The sequence below is a fragment of the Podarcis tiliguerta genome (genome assembly GCF_965153285.1).
Source record: "Podarcis tiliguerta genome assembly, chromosome: 16".
Classification (NCBI taxonomy): domain Eukaryota; kingdom Metazoa; phylum Chordata; class Lepidosauria; order Squamata; family Lacertidae; genus Podarcis; species Podarcis tiliguerta.
The window spans coordinates 31,779,577-31,799,071 of NC_139549.1; the positions used below are offsets into that span (position 1 = coordinate 31,779,577).

Genomic DNA, 19,495 nt, shown 5'->3' on the forward strand with positions numbered 1-19,495 from the left:
GACGCACACACATTTCCCCTTACTTTTTAGGAGGGGAAAAGTGAGTCTTATAGAGCAAAAAATACGGGAATTTCCCTCTGCTGTGTTGCACATTGCAGTCTTACCATCGCCGCGTGGACCAGGGAGGGGCCAGAGAGATGTCTTCACACAATGCCCATCACCTGATTTGTTTCCACATGCCGAACTCCAGTTCACCGAAGCTGTCATCTGAGCATGTCCAATGGCTGTCCAGTGTACACGCCACATCTTAACTGCAGCTCTTTCAAATCAGACGGAAGCTGATTTGAGGGAAAGTGCAGCAGACTGGAGTATTTCTCAAGAAGCCACAGGATTCCTATGGATCGTGTCCTCAGCTTAAAACCAGGGGTAGGAGCACGATGAAGATGGATTAAGTGGTCATAGGTACACAGCCTCTGTCACTTGCAAAATGCTAACTAACATCCTCAGGATTCTGGTCTTCACTTAAAAAATGCCTCTTCTCTTGTCTCTTAAGATCTTTCAAGGAAAACCTGTTCCATTTGAGGCACAGCAGGTGAATCTGAGATCCAGGACCTTCTCGCACGTGGCACTTGCCCAAAGAAACTCAGCTTTTAGACTTGCAAAAAAATACCTTCCCCCTTGCCCCAAGATGGCTTTCAGCCGATTAGAATGCTAATGTTCAGATTTCAGACTTACCAGTAGCTGAGCAGTTCCTGACCTTAGTTGTTTTTTAAATTTGCTATATCCAATTACTATGATGTGATATTTATGCTGATTTTATTAACTGCCCGAGGAGCTTCTGTTCAACTTTAGTACAAGTCTCCACTGTATTAAAGAGTCAGCTGATACTTTTTGTGAAATAATAGCTATTGGCTAAGATCAAGTGTAAGTGCTTTTTTTGGGGGGGGGCATAAATGCCTCAGGTCCAGCATTTCGGCCATTGAGATGTGGGTCTGATGTGGCCATAGCTCAGTGGTACGGCACCTGCTTTTCATGTAGAAATACCTGGGTTAAATTCCCAGTATATTTCCAGGTAGGGCTGGAAAAGGCTGCCTACCCGAAATCCTGGGAAACCGCTGCAAATCAGTGTAGAAATATTGAACTACAGTGGTGCCTCGCAAGATGAAATTAATTCGTTCCGCGAGTTTTTTCGTCGTGTGAATTTTTCGTCTTGCGAAGCACGGTTTCCCGTAGGAAATGCATTGACGGTTTCCCATAGGAATGCATTGGCGGAAGGCGCAAGATGTTTTCGTCTTGCGAAGCAAGCCCATAGGGAAATCCGTCTTGCGAAGCAACTCAAAAAACTCTTTCGTCTTGCGAGGCATTCGTCTTGGAGGTACCACTGTAAATGGATCAATGATTTGGCTCAGTTTCTGCCTTGAGACCAGCAAGTCTCCCATGTAAGTGGGGACACTGGCTGATATTGGGGCCTCAAATTTCAGCAGTGCCCTGTGTGATGCCAAAATTCAGTGCCCCTCCGCCTCTCACGCTGTGTTGTAAATCATATTTTCGGCACCCCAGAGGCTCCACACTGGTTGCTCTCCCCTAAATCCGCCTCTGATGAGGATTCTTTTGTTTCCAGTAGGAAAGAACAGGCTGCTTCATTGACTGTTGTCGTCCGTTGGAGTATGTCAATTAGCAAGAGAACAAAGTCCTCTTTAGTTTTCACACTGACACCGCCTTGCCCAGCAGTTGAGCATTTCTGCTTCATGGCTCCCCAGCGTATTCTCAAAGGCCGTTTGATAAAGGAAATCGTGGCGCTTGACAGTAGAGGGCAGTAGTTTGCAGATGCTTGTTATCTGCTGCATTTTGGCAGAAGCAAGGCCCAGAAGTGCCTTTTGCTGTTAAAAGTGGCCAAAAAGGAGGACTTTCTCGCAAAGTGCCTCAAGACTTCCAGCCTGTATTTAAAATTATAATAATAATAATAAATGATTTCTCACATCCTCTCTTTATAGCAAATGACTTCATGGTTTTATGATTTAATGGCAGAAAATATTTCATTATTTGTTTACAAGTTGCAATGAGAAGTGTAGCAATATACCAGATGATTAAACAGAAGAATAGAAATGCATGAACTGTCATCCATGAGTCCTAGGTAGGTTGTGCTGTGGAGAATGTTTACAACAGAGAAGAAGGGGAAGGAGAAGGAGGAGAAGAAAGAGAGGAAGAAAAGTTTATTATTTATACCCCAGCCATCTGGCTGGGTTTCCCAGCCACTCTTGGCAGCTTTCAACAGAGCACTAAAAACAGAATAAAACTTCAAACATTAAAAACTTCCCTAAACAGGGCTGTCTTCAGATGTCTTATTTCCCTGACATCTGATGAGAGGGCGTTCCACAGGGCGGGCGCCACTACCGAGAAGGCCCTCTGTCTGGTTCCCTGTAACTTCGCTTCTCGCAGCGAGGGAACCGCCAGAAAGCCCTCGGAGCTGGACCTGAGTGTCTGGGCAGAAGGATGGGGGTGGAGATGCTCCTTCAGGTATACTGGGCCGAGGCAGTTTAGGGTTTTAAAGGACAGCACCAACACTTTGAATTGTGCTCGGAAACGTACTGGGAGCCAATGCAGATCTCTCAGGACCGGTGTTATGTGGTCCCGGCGGCCACTCCCAGTCACCAGTCTAGTTGCCGCATTCTGGATTAATTGCACCTTCAAAGGTAGCCCCACGTAGAGAGCATTGCAGTAGTCCAACTAGAGCATGCGAGACATTCTGCAGGTAGGTAGGGTCTTAGCCTGCGTACCAGATGGAGCTGATAGACAAGCAGTGGGAAGGGGGCCTGGCAACTTGAAGAGCCCTTAAGAACACAAGAAGAGCTTGCTGAATCTGGCCAAAGTCTCACCCAGCCCAGCATCCTGTGCTCACAGCAGCCAGTCAGATGCCTGTGGGAAACCTGCAAGCAGGATCCCGAACACAAGAGCTCCCTCCCTTCATATGGTTTTTCAGCAACTGGTATTCATTACTGCCTCAGAGTAATGAATGTGGAGACAGAGCATAGTCATCATAGCTGGTAGCCATTGATAGCCTTTTGTTGTTTAGTCGTTTAGTCGTGTCCGACTCTTCGTGACCCCCTGGACAAGAGCACTCCAGGCACTCCTGTCTTTCACTGCCTCCCGCAGTTTGGTCAAACTCATGCTGGTAGCTTCGAGAACACTGTCCAACCATCTCTTCCTCTGTCATCCCCTTCTTCTTGTGCCCTCAATCTTTCCCAACATCAGGGTATTTTCCAGGGAGTCTTCTCTTCTCATGAGGTGGCCAAAGTATTGGAGCCTCAGCTTCACGATCTGTCCTTCCAGTGAGCACTCAGGGCTGATTTCCTGAAGAATGGATAGGTTTGATCTTCTTGCAGTCCATGGGACTCTCAATAGTCTCCTCCAGCACCATAATTCAAAAGCATCAATTCTTCGGCGGTCAGCCTTTTTTATGGTCCAGCTCTCACTTCCATACATTACTACTGGGAAAACCATGGCTTTAACTATATGGACCTTTGTTGGCAAGGTGATGTCTCTGCTTTTTAAGATGCTGTCTAGGTTTGTCATTGCTTTTCTCCCAAGAAGCAGGCGTCTTTTAATTTCGTGGCTGCTGTCACCATCTGCAGTGATCATGGAGCCCAAGAAAGTAAAATCTCTCACTGCCTCCATTTCTTCCCCTTCTCTTTGCCAGGAGGTGATGGGACCAGTGGCCATGATCTTCGTTTTTTGATAGCCTTATGCTTCATCAATTTGTCTAATCCTCCTCTAAAGCTATTCTAGTTGGATGCCATCACTGTTCTTGAGTTTCATGCTTTAAGTATCTGCTGCCTGAAGAAGTGCTTTCTTTTATTTGTCCTGAATCTTCCAACATTCAGCCCCATTGGATGTTTTTCTTGAGTACCAGTCTCATGAGAGGGGGAGAAATATTTTCTCTTCCCCCACACCGTACATAATTTTATAACTTCCATCATAGCACCTCTTGCTCACCTTTTCTGTAAACTTAAAAGTCCCAAATGTTGCAGTCTTTCCTCAAAGAGGAGCTGCTCCAATCCCCTTGATCGTTTTGGTGGCCCAATAATGACTAAGTTAGAAATATGGCAGAGGGCAGCTGACTTCATATATTTTTTATGTTTGGTTTTCAGTGTTTGGTTTTACAGTGGTACCTCAGGTTAAGTACTTAATTCGTTCTGAAGGTCCGTAGTTAACCTAAAACTGTTCTTAACCTGAAGCACCACTTTAGCTAATGGGGCCTCCTCCTGCTGCCGCGCCACCGGAGCACGATTTCTATTCTCATCCTGAAGCAAAGTTCTTAACCTGAAGCACTATTTCTGGGTTAGTGGAGTCTGTAACCTGAAGCGTATGTAACCTGAGGTACCACTGTACAGTGGTAACTCGGAAGTCGAACGGAATCTGTTCCGGAAGTCCGTTTGACTTCCAAAACGTTCGGAAACCAAGGTGCGGCTTACGATTGGCTGCAGGAGCTCCTGCAGCCAATCAGAAGCTGCGTCGAACGTTCCGGTTTCAAAGAACATTCACAAACCGGAACACTCACTTCCGGGTTTGCAGCGTTCGGTAGCCAAAATGTTCGACTCGCAAGGCGTTCAGGATCCAAGGTACAACCGTATTGTCATTTTTCAAACAAATGTTTTGTTTTACGTAAACCTCCTTAGAAGTTTTTCTTGATTAAGCGGTATGTAAATATTGCTGAACAAAATCAATTTTTTGGCAACTGAACATTATGGAACCCTGACCGTGGGTAGTGGACTTCTGTCAGTATTGAGCCGATCTGTGGCTTGACAGCAGCAAGCTGCTGGTTTGGCAGGCTTGAATTAGTTTTAAGATTTCGTATGAACACTGCACATGCAACTCTGTTTTTAGTGGTAAAGAGCAAAAAAGGAAGGTGGGGGGACACCCCAGCATGAAATGCTGCAGAAAATGGCTTCCTTCTGTTGGAATTAAGAATGTGGGATATTGTGGGAGGGTTTGGCGAGGTACTGTGAAATGTAGGGCTTGAATTAGAAGCAGAGCGTAGCGTGGAAATGAGAAAAGATCACTTTATCTTGAACAATGTTCCTGGGCTCATAAAAAATAATTTAATTTGTTTTCAATAAAAACCCCTTGGTCATCACTCACTGGGGCAAGGTTAAGTTAATTATTCAGCGCCGTTATAGAGTTCAGGTATTGATCTGCCTTTCTGCTGTACCGCCATCTCCACATTCTGGAAAACCCTTAATACATGCAGGCTGTCTGTAGCAGTGAAACATTTGGGAGTTCAGCTACTGCCATTGTAATCACCGTTTTCAGGGGCGGGGGCGGGGGGGAGTAAGGCTACATTGCGGTTTCATTACCAGACGCGGTCCCCAAAGTGGGACTTTCTAGAAAATATTTGAAAAGGTAAAAGAATGTTTTTCGAGCCATCCAAATGTGACTGAAATCTTTAAGCAGGCTGCCAATGTAGGGATTTTGTGTTAGGAAATGCACACGAAGCAAATAGGAAGCTGCCTTAAACCAGGTCAGACGATTTGTCCATTAAGCCCCATATTTTGTCTGCCTTGACCTTGCAGCAGCGGTTCTTCATGGTCTTGGGGAGATGATCTTCCCCGTCACCTTATCGCAGGGGTTGGCAACCTTTTTATACCCATGGACACATCTGGATTTTGAGCAAGTGTTGTGGACGCCACCACCTCACTTCCCTCCTCCTCTTCATCAAGCTGCCCCCTCCCCTCAAGAAAGTGAGAGAAAGAGTGCAGAAACACACATGCACACATACTCCCCCCCCCACACACACACACCAAGGGATCTGGGTAAAAGTCACATCGAATCTGAGCCTTGACAAGCACATAGAGCTGAAAGAGGAAGTGAGAAAGAGCGTCACTCTTGTAACTTCCTCCTTTGATTCCATGTGCTTCCCTTTTTTTCTTTTGTTTTTTTGATAACAATTTATTAATTTTCAAAAAATGGCATAAAATAATAAAAAATAAAAAATGGAAGTAAAATAAAAAACAGGGGGAAAACATAAGTAAATTTTGCTTCACTTCCCTCCCCTCCCCCTCTTGGTTTGATTGTTTAATACTTGTTCATGCATGTCTGTAATGGTTCTAGGGGTTGCTCGTGCGTAAGTTGCCGCCACTCCTGGCTGGGTTACCTGGTTGAACCCTTTCTGTCTGAACAGCCTCAAGTTTTGTGGCTGCCTCAGTCGCTGGCAGAATCCATCAGTGGGCATTTCTTGAACCTCTTCCAGCATAAAAGCTGTTTGACGCCCAGTCTTCTCCTACTGTCCCTGCGCGGAAGTCTTCTGCGCAGAGTGGGTGTGGGCAGCGGAGTACCCGTGCCCTCTCCGCTGGTCTCCGGCGAGGAGTCCTGGAGCCACCTCTCCGATTCCCCCATCAGCCCCCCTTCTCCACTGGTGTTACGCTGATTTCCTTCCCCAGTGGATGGGCAGCCTCTCTCCCTACTGGGACCCTCTCCGGCATCCCTCTGGAGCCTCCTCTCCGCCTCCAGCTCCAATGGCAGTTGCCTGACAACGTCCATAAAACCTTATACATATTCTTCATGATCCAATTTTAAACCTTCTTCATCTTAATAAAAGTGACACAAACGTTATACTAGTGTAAAAATCTGTACACAAAGCTCAAAGGATACGCATTAAATATTTACACCCTTTTAAAAAATTCGAAGTCCTTTCTTCCTTGGATTTCAAGTTATCTCATTTATCCTGCATAGTTCAAAAGTTTATTTTGCCAGTCTTCTTCTTCTTTGGCGAAGGTGTCTTCCTTCTGGAGGAGCAGCTAGCAGGTCTTGGTCTGACATCGACTCTTGAGTACAGGAACAATATATTTCGTTCAGTAAGTCCATCAAAACCTGTACATCTCAATATCATATCTTCATTTTTTTTTAACAACAGTCATTTTCCACATAACTCAGGTGGTCAGAAAGGCCCAACAGAGACTCCATTTTCTCAGAGTCATGCGAAATAATGTTAAACAACAACTGATGAGCTCCTTTTAACAGTCCACAATAGAAAGTGTCCTTTCATATTGTATCACAGTGTGGTATGCTGGCCTGACAGCCACGGACAGAAAGTCTCTACAGAGGGTAGTGAATACAGCACATGATATCATGGGCTGTCCCTTGAGCTTGCTAGATGACATCGCAAGGGATTGTTGCCTTAGGAGAGCGAGAAAAATTCTCAGGGATGACTCACAACCGGCCATCACCTCCTTAATCTTCTACCCTCAGGCAGGAGATATAGAAGTATAATCAGCCATACCAACAGGCTAAAAAAATAGCTTCTGTCCGTGGGCTGTTAGGCTGTTGAACAAAAAATAACACAGCGAAATTGACTTGCAAGGTGGTGTGTTGTTTGATAAGAGATTGAGTGTTGGGGGAGGAGTGAGGCTCGTTTAATTTCATTGTACACAGGTTGTACAATGACAATAAAGTATTATTATTAATATTATTAGTCTTTTCCTGGGCCATTCTGTGTGCTTCTCAAGGGAGAAAAAGGTAACAGGTTGGGGGAGGGGCTCAAAAGATTCGCAGGTGGGGAAGACCTCAAGGGCATCATTGGGCCTCCAGATGGCACATTGGCAACCACTGCCTTATATCTTATCCTCTTAAAATGGAAATGCCAGGTGTTGAACCTATATAGTTTGTCTGTATGCAAAGCGTGTCCCTTACCACTGAGCTATGGCCTCCTCCTCTTGTGCTCTCACATACCCCTATGTTTCATCAACCTGATGTCCTCCAGATGTTTTGTTTATTTATTCAATTTACCGTATTTTTTGCTCTATAAGACTCACTTTTTCCCTCCTAAAAAGTAAGAGGAAATGTGTATGCGTCTTATGGAGCGAATCCAGGCTGCGCAGTTATCCCAGAAGCCAGAACAGCAAGAAGGATCGCTGCTTTCGCTGCACAGCGATCCCTCTTGTTGTTCTGGCTTCTGAGATTCAGAATATTCTTTTTCTTGTTTTCCTCCTCCAAAAACTAGGTGCATCTTATGGTCTGGTGCGTCTTATAGAGTGAAAAATGTGGTATATACCACTCTTTATCAGAAGATCCCCAGGCATTGTACAACATTAAGAAAACACATTACAGAACATAAGTGAAAGAAACATAATAAAAAAACATAATGGCAGACAGCCTAATAGTAAAATCATCATCATCATCATCATAATAGTCCCCCACACTTTCACAGGTCGTAGATTATTTAATAGCCATAGGCCTGGGTAAAGAGGTTGTTTTTACCCTGGCGTCTAAAAACATGTAGTGATGGTGCCAGGCAAGCCTCTCTGGGGAGAGCATTCCACAGTCTGGGGTTTTAGACTACAACTCCCATCATTCTCAACTGGTACAGCTGCCTGGTCCTCCATGGTTCGGAGGAGCCAGAATGAACCTCAGGCTCCCATTCCTCTTTGCACAAGGTGATTTGCTCCCATTCTTCGTAGTTTCAAGAGATGCAGTTTGTCAAGATGCTTGAATCAGGCAAGCTATCCTTTTTCTCTAGGGCAGAATTGGAAACCGTGGCTTGATCTGAGTTTTCCGTTTCGGTTTGGAAGTAAACCATGGCTTGAACAAAATTAGAAAAGGGGGAGGGATTTGGAACGTGCCAGTGGACAAAAGAGTGTGTGAACACAAGGTTCCAAAATACGACTTGGATGATTAAGTAAACCAGCCTTCCACAATTCTTGTGCTTTCCCCGTGCTTTGGGCTTGCGACTCCCATCAGCCCTGGCCAGCATGACCAATGGCCAGGAATGATGGGGACTGTTTTTTGAAAGAACCAGAAGGCACCAGGTTAGAGAAATCTGGTCTAAACCAAGACTTTGCATCTAGTTGTTTTTAGGTGTATCAGTACATTGCGGACACCTATTGAGCATTTGTTCTGATAGGTTTGCGAGGAGGTTAGATGGTGTTGCACCAAAGCAAGCCTTACCTCTGGGTGCATTTTGCCCTGCCCTCACTTATTTTAAAAAGCCCAATTTTGGGGGGAAGCAGGTTTGTCGCACCAGACCTCCCAGTCAACTACAATTGTGTGACCGCAATTTGCCTGTCTGCGATTGCATCCCACCCCAAAATAGTAACCGTCTGCAAGCTTTCCTCCTCTGAACTTTAAATTCCCATTTAAAACCTAGGCAGTGCCAAAGACCCGTCTTTTCAGAGGCATGCTTATACATGAGTCACTAAGACGAGGAAAAATATGCACCTCCACAGCCCTCTTAATTTCAGAAAGGAGCACTGCTAATGAGAACAGTGGGAACTCTGAACTCCAGCTGAGAACCGAGGACTGTCTCTTTGTAAATTTCCAAGTTGGATTGGTCCTTTATTGCGTATGTTTCATTTGCAGGCTGCTGCAGTATGACCCTTCACTGACCCTCTCCGGAAGAAGCACAACTTCTCCCCCTCAGTTACTCATGTGCATTCTGTTCTTTAAGTTTGACCCGCGACCTGTTTCCAAAAATGCATACAGGTAATTTTCAACTCTGGTTATATTAGTCTCTTATCTAAATGTTTTGCTGCCATAGCTGGTGGGATATGTAACACTATTCATGGCATTGCTCGCTGTGCTGGCTTTGCTGTGCTGTTTGTGACCTTAATCTAACCTCCTATTTGTCTCCTAAATGGAAAACCAATTCCATAAAGAAAACACCCGCTCGATCCGCCTCTCCCTCTCCCTTTTTTTTTCTGGCACCTAGGAAAAGGTAGAATTGAATCGGCAGAGCATTGTCGTTTGCGCCTGTTTTCATATTTCCTATGTTGCAGGAATTTATGTACAGTGGTACCTCGGGTTACATACGCTTCAGGTTACATACGGCTTCAGGTTACAGAGTCCGCTAACCCAGAAATAGTGCTTCAGGTTAAGAACTTTGCTTCAGGATAAGAACAGAAATTGTGCTCCGGCGGCGCGGCAGCAGCAGGAGGACCCATTAGCTAAAGTGATGCTTCAGGTAAGAACAGTTTCAGGTTAAGAACGGACCTCTGGAACGAATTAAGTACTTAACCCGAGGTACCACTGTATAGGTTGGGGGGGGGGGTTGCCCCTCCAGCACATGCATCCCACTACCAAAATCAGCACAATCACTTTTGTGACTTTTGTGACTTGTCCCCACAAAACACTTCATCACAGTTTCTTCCTATTTATGGTGGACGCTCAGGTTGCGACCATGATCCGTGCGGGAAGCACGTCCGCAACCCGCAGCGTCCGCAATCCGCAGCGCCACGGCTGTGCATGCGCGGGTCACGATTCAGTGCTTCTGCACATGCGCAAGTGCCAAAACCCGGAAGTAACCCGTTCCAGTGCTTCTGGGTTCGGCACGGTGTGCAACCCGAAATCGCGCAACCCGAAGCGTCTGTAACCTGAGCTATGACTATATTCATAGGGCCTCTGCTGCACAATACCAAATGCAACAATTCACTGATAAATGTATCTATGTACTGGCTCACTGGGAAAACTTCAGAAATTCATATAGACATGTGAGCTCAGCTACTCAGCAGCCCCTTTGCCTGAGTAATAATCCCTGGCTTCCTGATACCTGAGTGCCAGACAGGTAGCCATTCCAGAAATAACAAACCCAGATGAAGACAAAAGGGTGTGATTAACTTGGCTGGGCTGGGAAACAGGGAAATGTAAATATCTCTTTTGTTCCACTTGATGGGTGTTTTGGAGGGCGAGGGGAGGAATGAGGCAGGGTCCAGGATGTTCAGATTACTGCCACCAGACCTCTCCTTTCATGATGTAACCATGATGTATTAGTGATGTAGTTTGGGGGTTGTAACATGGGGATTAGCAGCTAATAAAAGTTTGGGTTCTCTTTTGTACAGGGCTTCCATCTTGTCTCACCTTGTGGCAGGTGGGAGTTCTGTAGTGACAGTCTTCAATAAAGACCAAGCCTACTGGCTGCTGTTTTGCTCTGATATTCCTGGCTGGTGTCCTTGTTTTTTGTCCAAGGGAGCCCTCAGATTTCTCCGTTAACACCTAGTTAGGAGGTAGATCTAGAGTCCTCTTCACAAATTTAACGTGCATATGCTCAGTGCCTCGTGGGTCAGCAGGATTGCACCCACCCACCTCTGCCTGATGGCTCCTGAGCTGATTGTCAGATGTAGCGGTTGCAAAGCCCAATGCATTTAGGGCTCCTGTCAAAGGATTGTTTGTCACCATCCAATCCTCATTTCCCCCCGCAGCGTCAGGCCTGTTGTACTGTATCCCATAAGTCTTATGCAAGAGGGGGAGCTGGCCTAGAGGGGGTGGGTACAATCCTGCTGCCTCCCTGCATAAGCAAAGCTGCTGGTTTGAGCCAATGGCTCATCTTAGTCAAGCATCCTTTTCTCACAGTGGCCAACCAGATTCCTATGGGAAACCCGCAAGCAGGACCCAAGAACCCGTCCTGTGTTTTTTCAGCAACTGGTATTCAGAAGCATTATTGCCTCCAAAGGTGGAGGCAGATTATAGCCCCCATGGCTAGTAACCTTCAATAGATCCCTTCCTTCCATTAATTTGTCTAACCTTCTTTAAAGGACCCCTGACCATTAGGTCCAGTCGTGACCGACTCTGGGGTTGCAGGCTCATCTCAGACTATAGGCCGAGGGAGCCGGCGTTTGTCCACAGACAGCTTCCGGGTCATGTGGCCAGCATGACTAAGCCGCTTCTGGCGAATCAGAGCAGCACACGGAAACACCGTTTACCTTCCCGCCGGAGTGGTACCTATTTATCTACTTGCACTTTGACGTGCTTTTGAACTGCTAGGTTGGCAGGAGCAGGGACTGAGCAACGGGAGCTCACCCCGTCGCGGGGATTCAAACCGCCAACCTTCTGATCGGCAAGTCCTAGGCTCTGTGGTATAACCCACAGCGCCACCCGAGTCCTTACCTTCTTTAAAAGCCCTCTATTTCCATATCCCCTCTTACCTGAATTTTTTCCCTAAACGGAAAAAGTCCCAAACACTGCAACCTTTCCTCATAGGGGAATTGCTCCATCCCCTTGAGCATTGCCCCTTTCTTAACCCTTTCCTGACTCTCTTTCGATGTGAGCGTGACAAGGACTGTCAACAGTATCCTTGATGCTTTGGCACCATAGATCTGTATAACAGCATTGTGATACCGGCAGTTTCGTTTCCGGTTCCTTTCCTGATGATCCTCCCTAGCATGGACTTTGCCTTTTCCACTGCTGCAACACACTGGGTCGACATCTGCTACAAAGCCAAGGTCTCATTCCTAGTCCGTCACCACCAGTTCAGACCCCGTGAGCATATATATGAAATTAAATTAGCCTGTGTTGGCTTCCTTTCCCACAAAGGAGGAGGTGCTAGATTGCCCTGCCCCATTGAGCCACAGTCTCCTCCCCATTCCCTCCACCTCCCAGCAGTAACCACATTATTTCCACCACCCCCTTTTTGCCCACTGCCTTAGTATTTTAATGTTAAGCTGCATTTTTTGTTGTTGTTGTTAAAATAAATAAATAAAAGTATTGAGCAGCATCCTTCATCAATTTGTCATGCACATAGGAAAGAAACAAAGATACTGGCATTGTAAACAAAACTTGTAAGATTAATGAAGGATGAAATACTTGGGAACCATACGAGAATAATAAATACTAAATAACAGAGACGGCAAGAAAAATGACAAATGTACAAGCAAATCCTGAATTTGCAGAATAGAAAGAAACTTGGTCAAGGCTACATCAGCATGATAAATCACAGGGGGAGAACAAACCAAAGGGGCAGAACAATACAGTTCTGTTACAATAACGTGTAACGTGAATATCTATTTATTTATTCATTCATTCATACATACATACATACTACCTGGGTTCATCATCATATTCACCAGATCTAAAACTTGCGTAAAAGAAGTGTGTACCACCTGTAAAAATAGACACAGAGCACAGAGTACCATTTTTCTTCCACTTACTGCTCAGTTGTAAAACAAGTCTATGGAATAAAGTGTATTGGCACATCATCTTAGAACAAACTGGTTTGCAAGACCATATACTATGGTCAGGATCTATAGAGGCTGCGTGTGATAGAAATCAGATGCAAGTACTAACCTGCTGTGAGACTGAACCTTTGGAGCCAGAATCTTATTTGGGCATAGGGCTATATATATGGCTCAGTGGTAGGACATAACCTTTGCATGCCAAAGGTCTCTGGTTCAGTCTCTGGAAAACCAGGTAGGGCTGGAAAAGACTCCTGTTGGAAACTCTGGGGTGCTCCTGCCAGTCACCTTAGGTGATGCTGAGCTACATAGACCAGTGGTCTGACTTCCCGTGTTTCTTTGACGATAACCTCCTGTGTTTCTATGATGACCATGCCAGCATCTCATACTAATGCAATATTAGGAAGTCCCCACCCAAAAGGCAAAAATCAGGGCAGTGAGAAACCATGCAGATAGCTTGTAGTGGACAGCTGGCTATGTCTTGTAGCTAGGGTTTAGGCATGAGATTCCTCCAAAACCAGGTTTTTCCAATATACTTCTTCCGTATTGTGTATAAATGTTTTCCATTTAAACACACATCTCTCTCTCTCACTCACTCTCACATACGTATAAAGATTTATAAATCTCATTTTTGAGATACAAATTGCTACTTTTGTAAATACAGGTTTTAGCTTTCAGAGCCATAATCTCATAATCTTTTTATGGAACTGAATTATATCACAGGAAATTGCTTCAATGGAATGATTTCTCATGCTTCCATCTCTCTCTGCCCCCACATTAAGAAGTTACATAAATCTTAACACAGTTGAGGTTATGTAGCTATTTTTAGGGTCTTGTATAATTTATTTGGAGAAGAGCACTTCTGCTGCTGTTCTCCAATATGGAGACTTTGAAAGAAAGAAGTACGGTATTCTAATAAAGTATGAATTTAGAACCTTGCATTCACACACCCAATTTAAGAAGTTTAGTTTCTAGGTTGCATTGTGGCTAGCAGACATTCAGGAATTAAACACAGACCCAGTGCAGGTATAACGGCCCTGTTTTGACTGTGGTCTTTGAGCTTCAGGCTCATGGGTTCCCTTCCCTTGCCTACTTTAATTTGCTCACTTACATCCTGTTTGCTTTTGATCCAGTATTAGAAGCCACGGTTTGAAATGGGGTTCTAATTCAGGGTTGCCCAAACCACAGTTTGTCCGATTTGGCCATTGCCACAAACTGTGGTTTGCTCAGTCCAGGAAATAAGCGAGTGAACTGGATGAAAGGAGGGAAGGAAGGAGAAGGAACATGCAAGCATAAAGCTTATTCATAACAACTAAACTCTGACTTGGCCCTGATGCCTGAACCGTGCCAATACATATAATAAACAAGTGGAATTTCAGGTAATTCCACAGAGGTACAGGGTGCCCACCCACCAGTATGCAAAGTTAGGTGTGGCCTTGTACAGTAGTATCTCAGAAGTCAAAAGGAATCCATTCCGGAAGTCCATTCGACTTCCAAGACGTTTGGAAACCAAGGCGCAACTTCCGATTGGCTGTAGGAAGGTCCTGCAGCCAGTCGGAAGCTGTGGAAGTCACGTCGGACATTCAGGTTTCAAAGAACGTTTGCAAACCGGAACACTCACTTCCGAGTTTGCGGAGTTTGGGAGCCAAAACGTTCGACTGGCGAGGCATTCGGCTTCCAAGGTACAACTGTATATTGAAGTGTTGTAATGAACCTGGCAAATCTCAGTGCCAGTCTGAAGCACCAGCAAACATCTTGTGCATGTTGCCTGTACTTGGAATTTTGCTTCACTTTCATAAGCTGTTTTCTCCAGTTTTCCATTCCACCAAAGCATAGGTGGACAGATCTTGCTAATTCTATAATGACCGCTCGTGAGCAGTGCCTGTGGGCAGGTTTCTCCCTTTCTCCATAAAGGTAAAGGTAAAGGTACCCCTGCCCGTACGGGCCAGTCTTGACAGACTCTAGGGTTGTGCGCCCATCTCACTCAAGAGGCCGGGGGCCAGCGCTGTCCGAAGACACTTCCGGGTCACGTGGCCAGCGTGACATCGCTGCTCTGGCGAGCCAGAGCCGCACACGGAAACGCCGTTTACCTTCCCGCTAGTAAGCGGTCCCTATTTATCTACTTGCACCCAGTGGTGCTTTCGAACTGCTAGGTTGGCAGGCGCTGGGACTGAACAGCAGGAGCGCACCCCGCCGTGGGGATTCGAACTGCCGACCTTTCGATCGGCAAGCCCTAGGCACTGAGGCTTTAACCCACAGCGCCACCCGCGTCCCTCCCCTTTCTCCATAGTGAAAGACAAACTCTCATCACTCAGAACCCCCCAAAAACATTTCCCTTTGGATGTAATGCTTGGGGGATGCGAAACTGCAGTAGCCCTTGAGTCTGTGATGTGTGCATTATGAAACCAAGCAGTAATTGAGATTAAAGATACTCCACTGAACGTAAAACTAGTTTAGATCATTGATTAGAAGTGTGTAGCCGTTGTAGCCAAAGCCCTCTCTTCCTATGAATTAATGTCAGCTTTTATAGTCCCTTCTAGATCATCAAAATTACTTCATAATGACCAAATATATTATAACTAATTGGCTTAAGAAAGCAGACTGCTTCAGAGGTCACCCTTAAATGTTGGTGTTTCTTGACTAACTTCTTGCATTAAATCTGAATACCTTTTTAATGTATGCTTCATTGCTCAAGTGGATGAAAGAAGGATCTTTCCTCTCATTTAGCACCCAGCCAGTGTGTTGCTTTGGAACATTGGGTTGGAGAAAGACTTAAGTTAGTCCCCATTGAAGTCCCTTGGGCCACATCCGCACCGTATATTTAAAGCACCGCCATTTTATCCCCTTTAGATGCTGGGAGTTGTTAGGACACCCCTATTCCCCTTGTGGAGCTAGAATTCCCATAGTTCCCGGGGAAGAGGGATTGTCTGATGAACCACTCTGTGAGGGGAGTCGGGGGTCTCCCAACAACTCACAGGACCCTTAACAAGCTCAAGTTCCCAGGACACTTGGAGGGAAGCAACAATTTTTAGTGGCATAGTAGAGTTTTAAATGCATTGCACGGAGAAAGACGCAGTCATTCCTAACTTGCCCCATTCATTTCAGATAACATATTCTGGATACAACCTACAGTGTCTTTCAGAAAAATTGCAATCCTGAAACCTTCCAACACAGGATAAAATATTGCATATTTAAACGAAAAATAAAAAAAGGAATGTTACCACTTGGTCGTAAAACTGGGAGTGGGCAATAACTGCTATCCACTTCTCCAATTACATGAATGGTGCTCTGGTTTTCAGCCAAGCAGTCCTCCCACCTTTACAGGGCTGACTTGAGATGCTTTGCTACCTAACGGAGAGCAGCAAAAGGTGCATAGAACCACCTGAACATGCACAGAATTGGCTTTAAAAGGGGTGGAGTGGGGAACCTGAGACCCAACTTCCATCAGCCGCAGCCAGCATGGTCAGTAGTGAGGAAAGATGAAAACTAATCCAACAGGAAGACTGCAGGCTTCCTATTCCTGCTTTTAATTTCATATCAGTAGATGGAGCAAACAGAATCCTCATTACGTTGCAGTCTGCCTTCTCTTCCCAAAGGACCTTAGATACAAACTGGGACATGGGTGGCACTGATTAAAGTAAATTTTACATTTGCAAGATGGGTGAGGAACTTTTTTCTTCTTGTTATCAGATGCAGTTCCCAACGCTTGCATTACACCACTGGTTTTTGGCAGTGCAAAATCCATACTGCCTTGTCCAAGGAACAGACTCTGACGTGGGTGGTGCTTTGGTCTAAACCACTGAGCCTCTTGGGCTTGCCGATCAGAAACGGTTCGGCAGTTCAAATCTGTGTGACAGTGTGAGCTCCCGTTGCCCTGTCCCAGCTCCTGCCAACCTAGCAGTTCGAAAGCACGCCAGTGCAAGTAGATAAATAGGTACCACTGTGGCGGGAAGGTAAACGGTGTTTCCATGCACTCTGGTTTCCATCACAGCGTTCTGTTGTGCCAGAAGCGGTTTAGTCCTGCTGGCGACATGACCCGGAAAGCTGTCTGTGGACAGATACTGGCTCCCTCGGCCTGAAAGCGAGATGAGTGCCACAACCCCATAGTTGCCTTTGACTGGACTTAACTGTCCAGGGGTCCTTTACCTTTTAGATACAAACTCCCCAAACCCAAATAACTGAGGTGGGGCAGAGATAACTATTTCCTGTAAGGTATAGTTCATCCTCTGGGTTTATACCCTCTTCCCCGCTTTTTTGGCTGCATCTACCTGTAAGTAAGTCCTTGTGGTGCCTGATCTGTCTGTGTTGGGGAGACTTAAAAAGAATGACCTCGGGGAGGAGGGAGATAGCTCTTGGTACAGCTGCCGCCACCACCACCCAACACACACATCTGTTGAATGTGGTGTCTGTTCCAATTTGCCCAATGATAGGGCCAGTCCTCCATCTTGGTAGGAGCTTCTGTAGTTCTGATAGGTCTGGCCATCAGCTCCAAGCAAGGACTGATGACCATTTGGGGAAGAAAGACCAGAAGGTGGTGTTGCTAGTTATGGTCATGGGTGATCCTAAGACTGGGCTATGGGTGCCTTTGCATGGCTGTGGCTAGATTGGGAGATGATACACAGGAGGTAAATCCATGAGCTACATGCTCATCGTGGCACATTACGAAAACTATTTCTGTCATCAGGCTGCTGCCGTTCCTGGCGCACTGAATTATGTTGATAGCTAAGAACAGTTCTCTAACTACAAGCCAAAGCTGTATCTGTTTGTGCATAATATATTTAGAAGACCTTGATGGTTGGTTCTGATTAACTGCTAATATTGAGCAACGTGATACATATTTCCATTATGCTTGAGGCTTATCTGTATATATTTATACAAGGCAAAATCACTGTGGATGGGCTGTGAGATTTTGGTGGTAGACTACACACACACACACACAAACAGAGAGAGAGACTTCTGAAAACTCTTTAAAGGAGATTATAGGGACTTTTTATTATGTTTTGTGCCTTTATTCAAAGGAGTGGCTTGTGGCTTCCTGAACTTTTTAGATCTGCTCCATCAATAACGGTGAGACTGCTCTTCCAGTGGGCATTCGAATGAACTCCAAAAGCAAATACCCAAAGCATCCTTCTTTGCTTTAGTAGTTGAGTGAAACTTGGAGCTCAAAGAGCTGAAATATATGGATTCTGTGCTCCTTGGAGGATTGCTGCCCATATCGACTGCTCTTATGCTATCCTCTTCCTTGGTTTCTGAATTCAAAAAATTGTGTTTCTGTATGTCTACAAGAGAAATGACCCTTCTGCCTGACTCTAGATGTCTTATGGGTTCAGCTGCATATTGAATTGCCACACAACCTCTCCCAGTCTCTCTTCCTATTAAAAGACCTCCTTTTATTCACCAAGTGCTTAGGAGCGGAGTTGTGCCTGCTTATAAGTCACATCCTCCAACCCCCTAATGCAAGGATGGGGAACCCATGGTGCTCCAGATGCTGTTGGGCCTGAGCTCCCATCATCCGTGGACCACCAGGTGGTCATGCAGGTCAGGACTGATGGAGTTCAAGAACATCAAGAGGTCACCAAGTTGGAGAAGACTGCCCTTGTCGATACCTCTCTTGCTTCAGGTCTTGTTCCGTAGGGAAACTGCATAATGGGAGCTCATATGGTACATTCAGCAAGAGTACAATCTGTGTCTGTGGGTAGATGAACTGCACACTCGTTGGGTTGGGTACAGGCAACATTCAGCATTTGTACAAATCAACCAGTGCACACAATCTTTCACGTGTGGTACATGTGTGGAGAGAGCTTGCACCTGTGTTCCATGTTAATGAGCTAGTAGCATGGGGAGGTGGCAGTTCTGGGCGGAGAGGAGCCAAATAGCAACAGATCCCAGCTGAATATAGCCAGTGTGGTGTAGTGGTTAAGAGCAGTAGACTCATAATCTGGTGAACCGGGTTCGCATCTCCGCACCTCCACATGCAGCTGCTGGGTGACCTTGGGCCACTCACACTTCTCTGAAGTCTCTCAGCCCCACTCACCTCCCAGAGTGTTTGTTGTGAGGGAGGAAGGGAAAGGAGATTGTTAGCCGCTTTGAGACTCCTGAAGGGGAGTGAAAGGCGGGATATCAAATCCAAACTCCTTCTTCTTCTTTGCTGCTTCCCACCTGAAGCAGCTAGTTGGAATGCCTGTCTTTCAAATAAATGCTATCTTTTCTCTGTCTGTCTCTTGTCTCTGTCTGTCTGTCTGTATCTCTGTGTGTGCACACCTGCCTTTTAGTACTTACGCACTGAACACAGGCCATTTCGTTTGTTAACAGGAATAGTCATTCATTGTGTAGAACCAATCAACTAGCCAGAGGATGATAAAGGTGCTCCTAAAGAATAATCACTTATTTATACAGTGGTACCTTGGGTTAGGGACGCAGGTGGCGCTGTGGGTTAAACCACAGAGGCTAGGACTTGCCGATCAGAAGGTTGGTGGTTCGAATCCCCGCGACGGAGTGAGCTCCCTTTGCTCAGTCCCTGCTCCTGCCAACCTAGCAGTTCGAAAGCACGTCAAAGTGCAAGTAGATAAATAGGTACTGCTCTGGCGGGAAGGTAAACGACGTTTCCGTGCACTGCTCTG

General features: G+C 45.7%; 1 protein-coding gene across 4 annotated transcripts in view; it reads left to right on the plus strand.

Moving 5' to 3' along the window:
- The window catches only part of TANGO2 (transport and golgi organization 2 homolog), a 94,684-nt gene that overhangs the window by 24,351 nt on the left and 50,838 nt on the right, over window positions 1–19,495 (plus strand). For all 4 annotated transcript variants that reach the window (XM_083418381.1, XM_083418383.1, XM_083418384.1 and 1 more), the window contains exon 2: window positions 9,292–9,414. In XM_083418381.1, coding sequence (XP_083274507.1) covers window positions 9,359–9,414 — 56 coding nt within the window. In that variant the 5' untranslated portion in view covers window positions 9,292–9,358. The remainder of the gene's footprint in view (window positions 1–9,291; window positions 9,415–19,495) is intronic.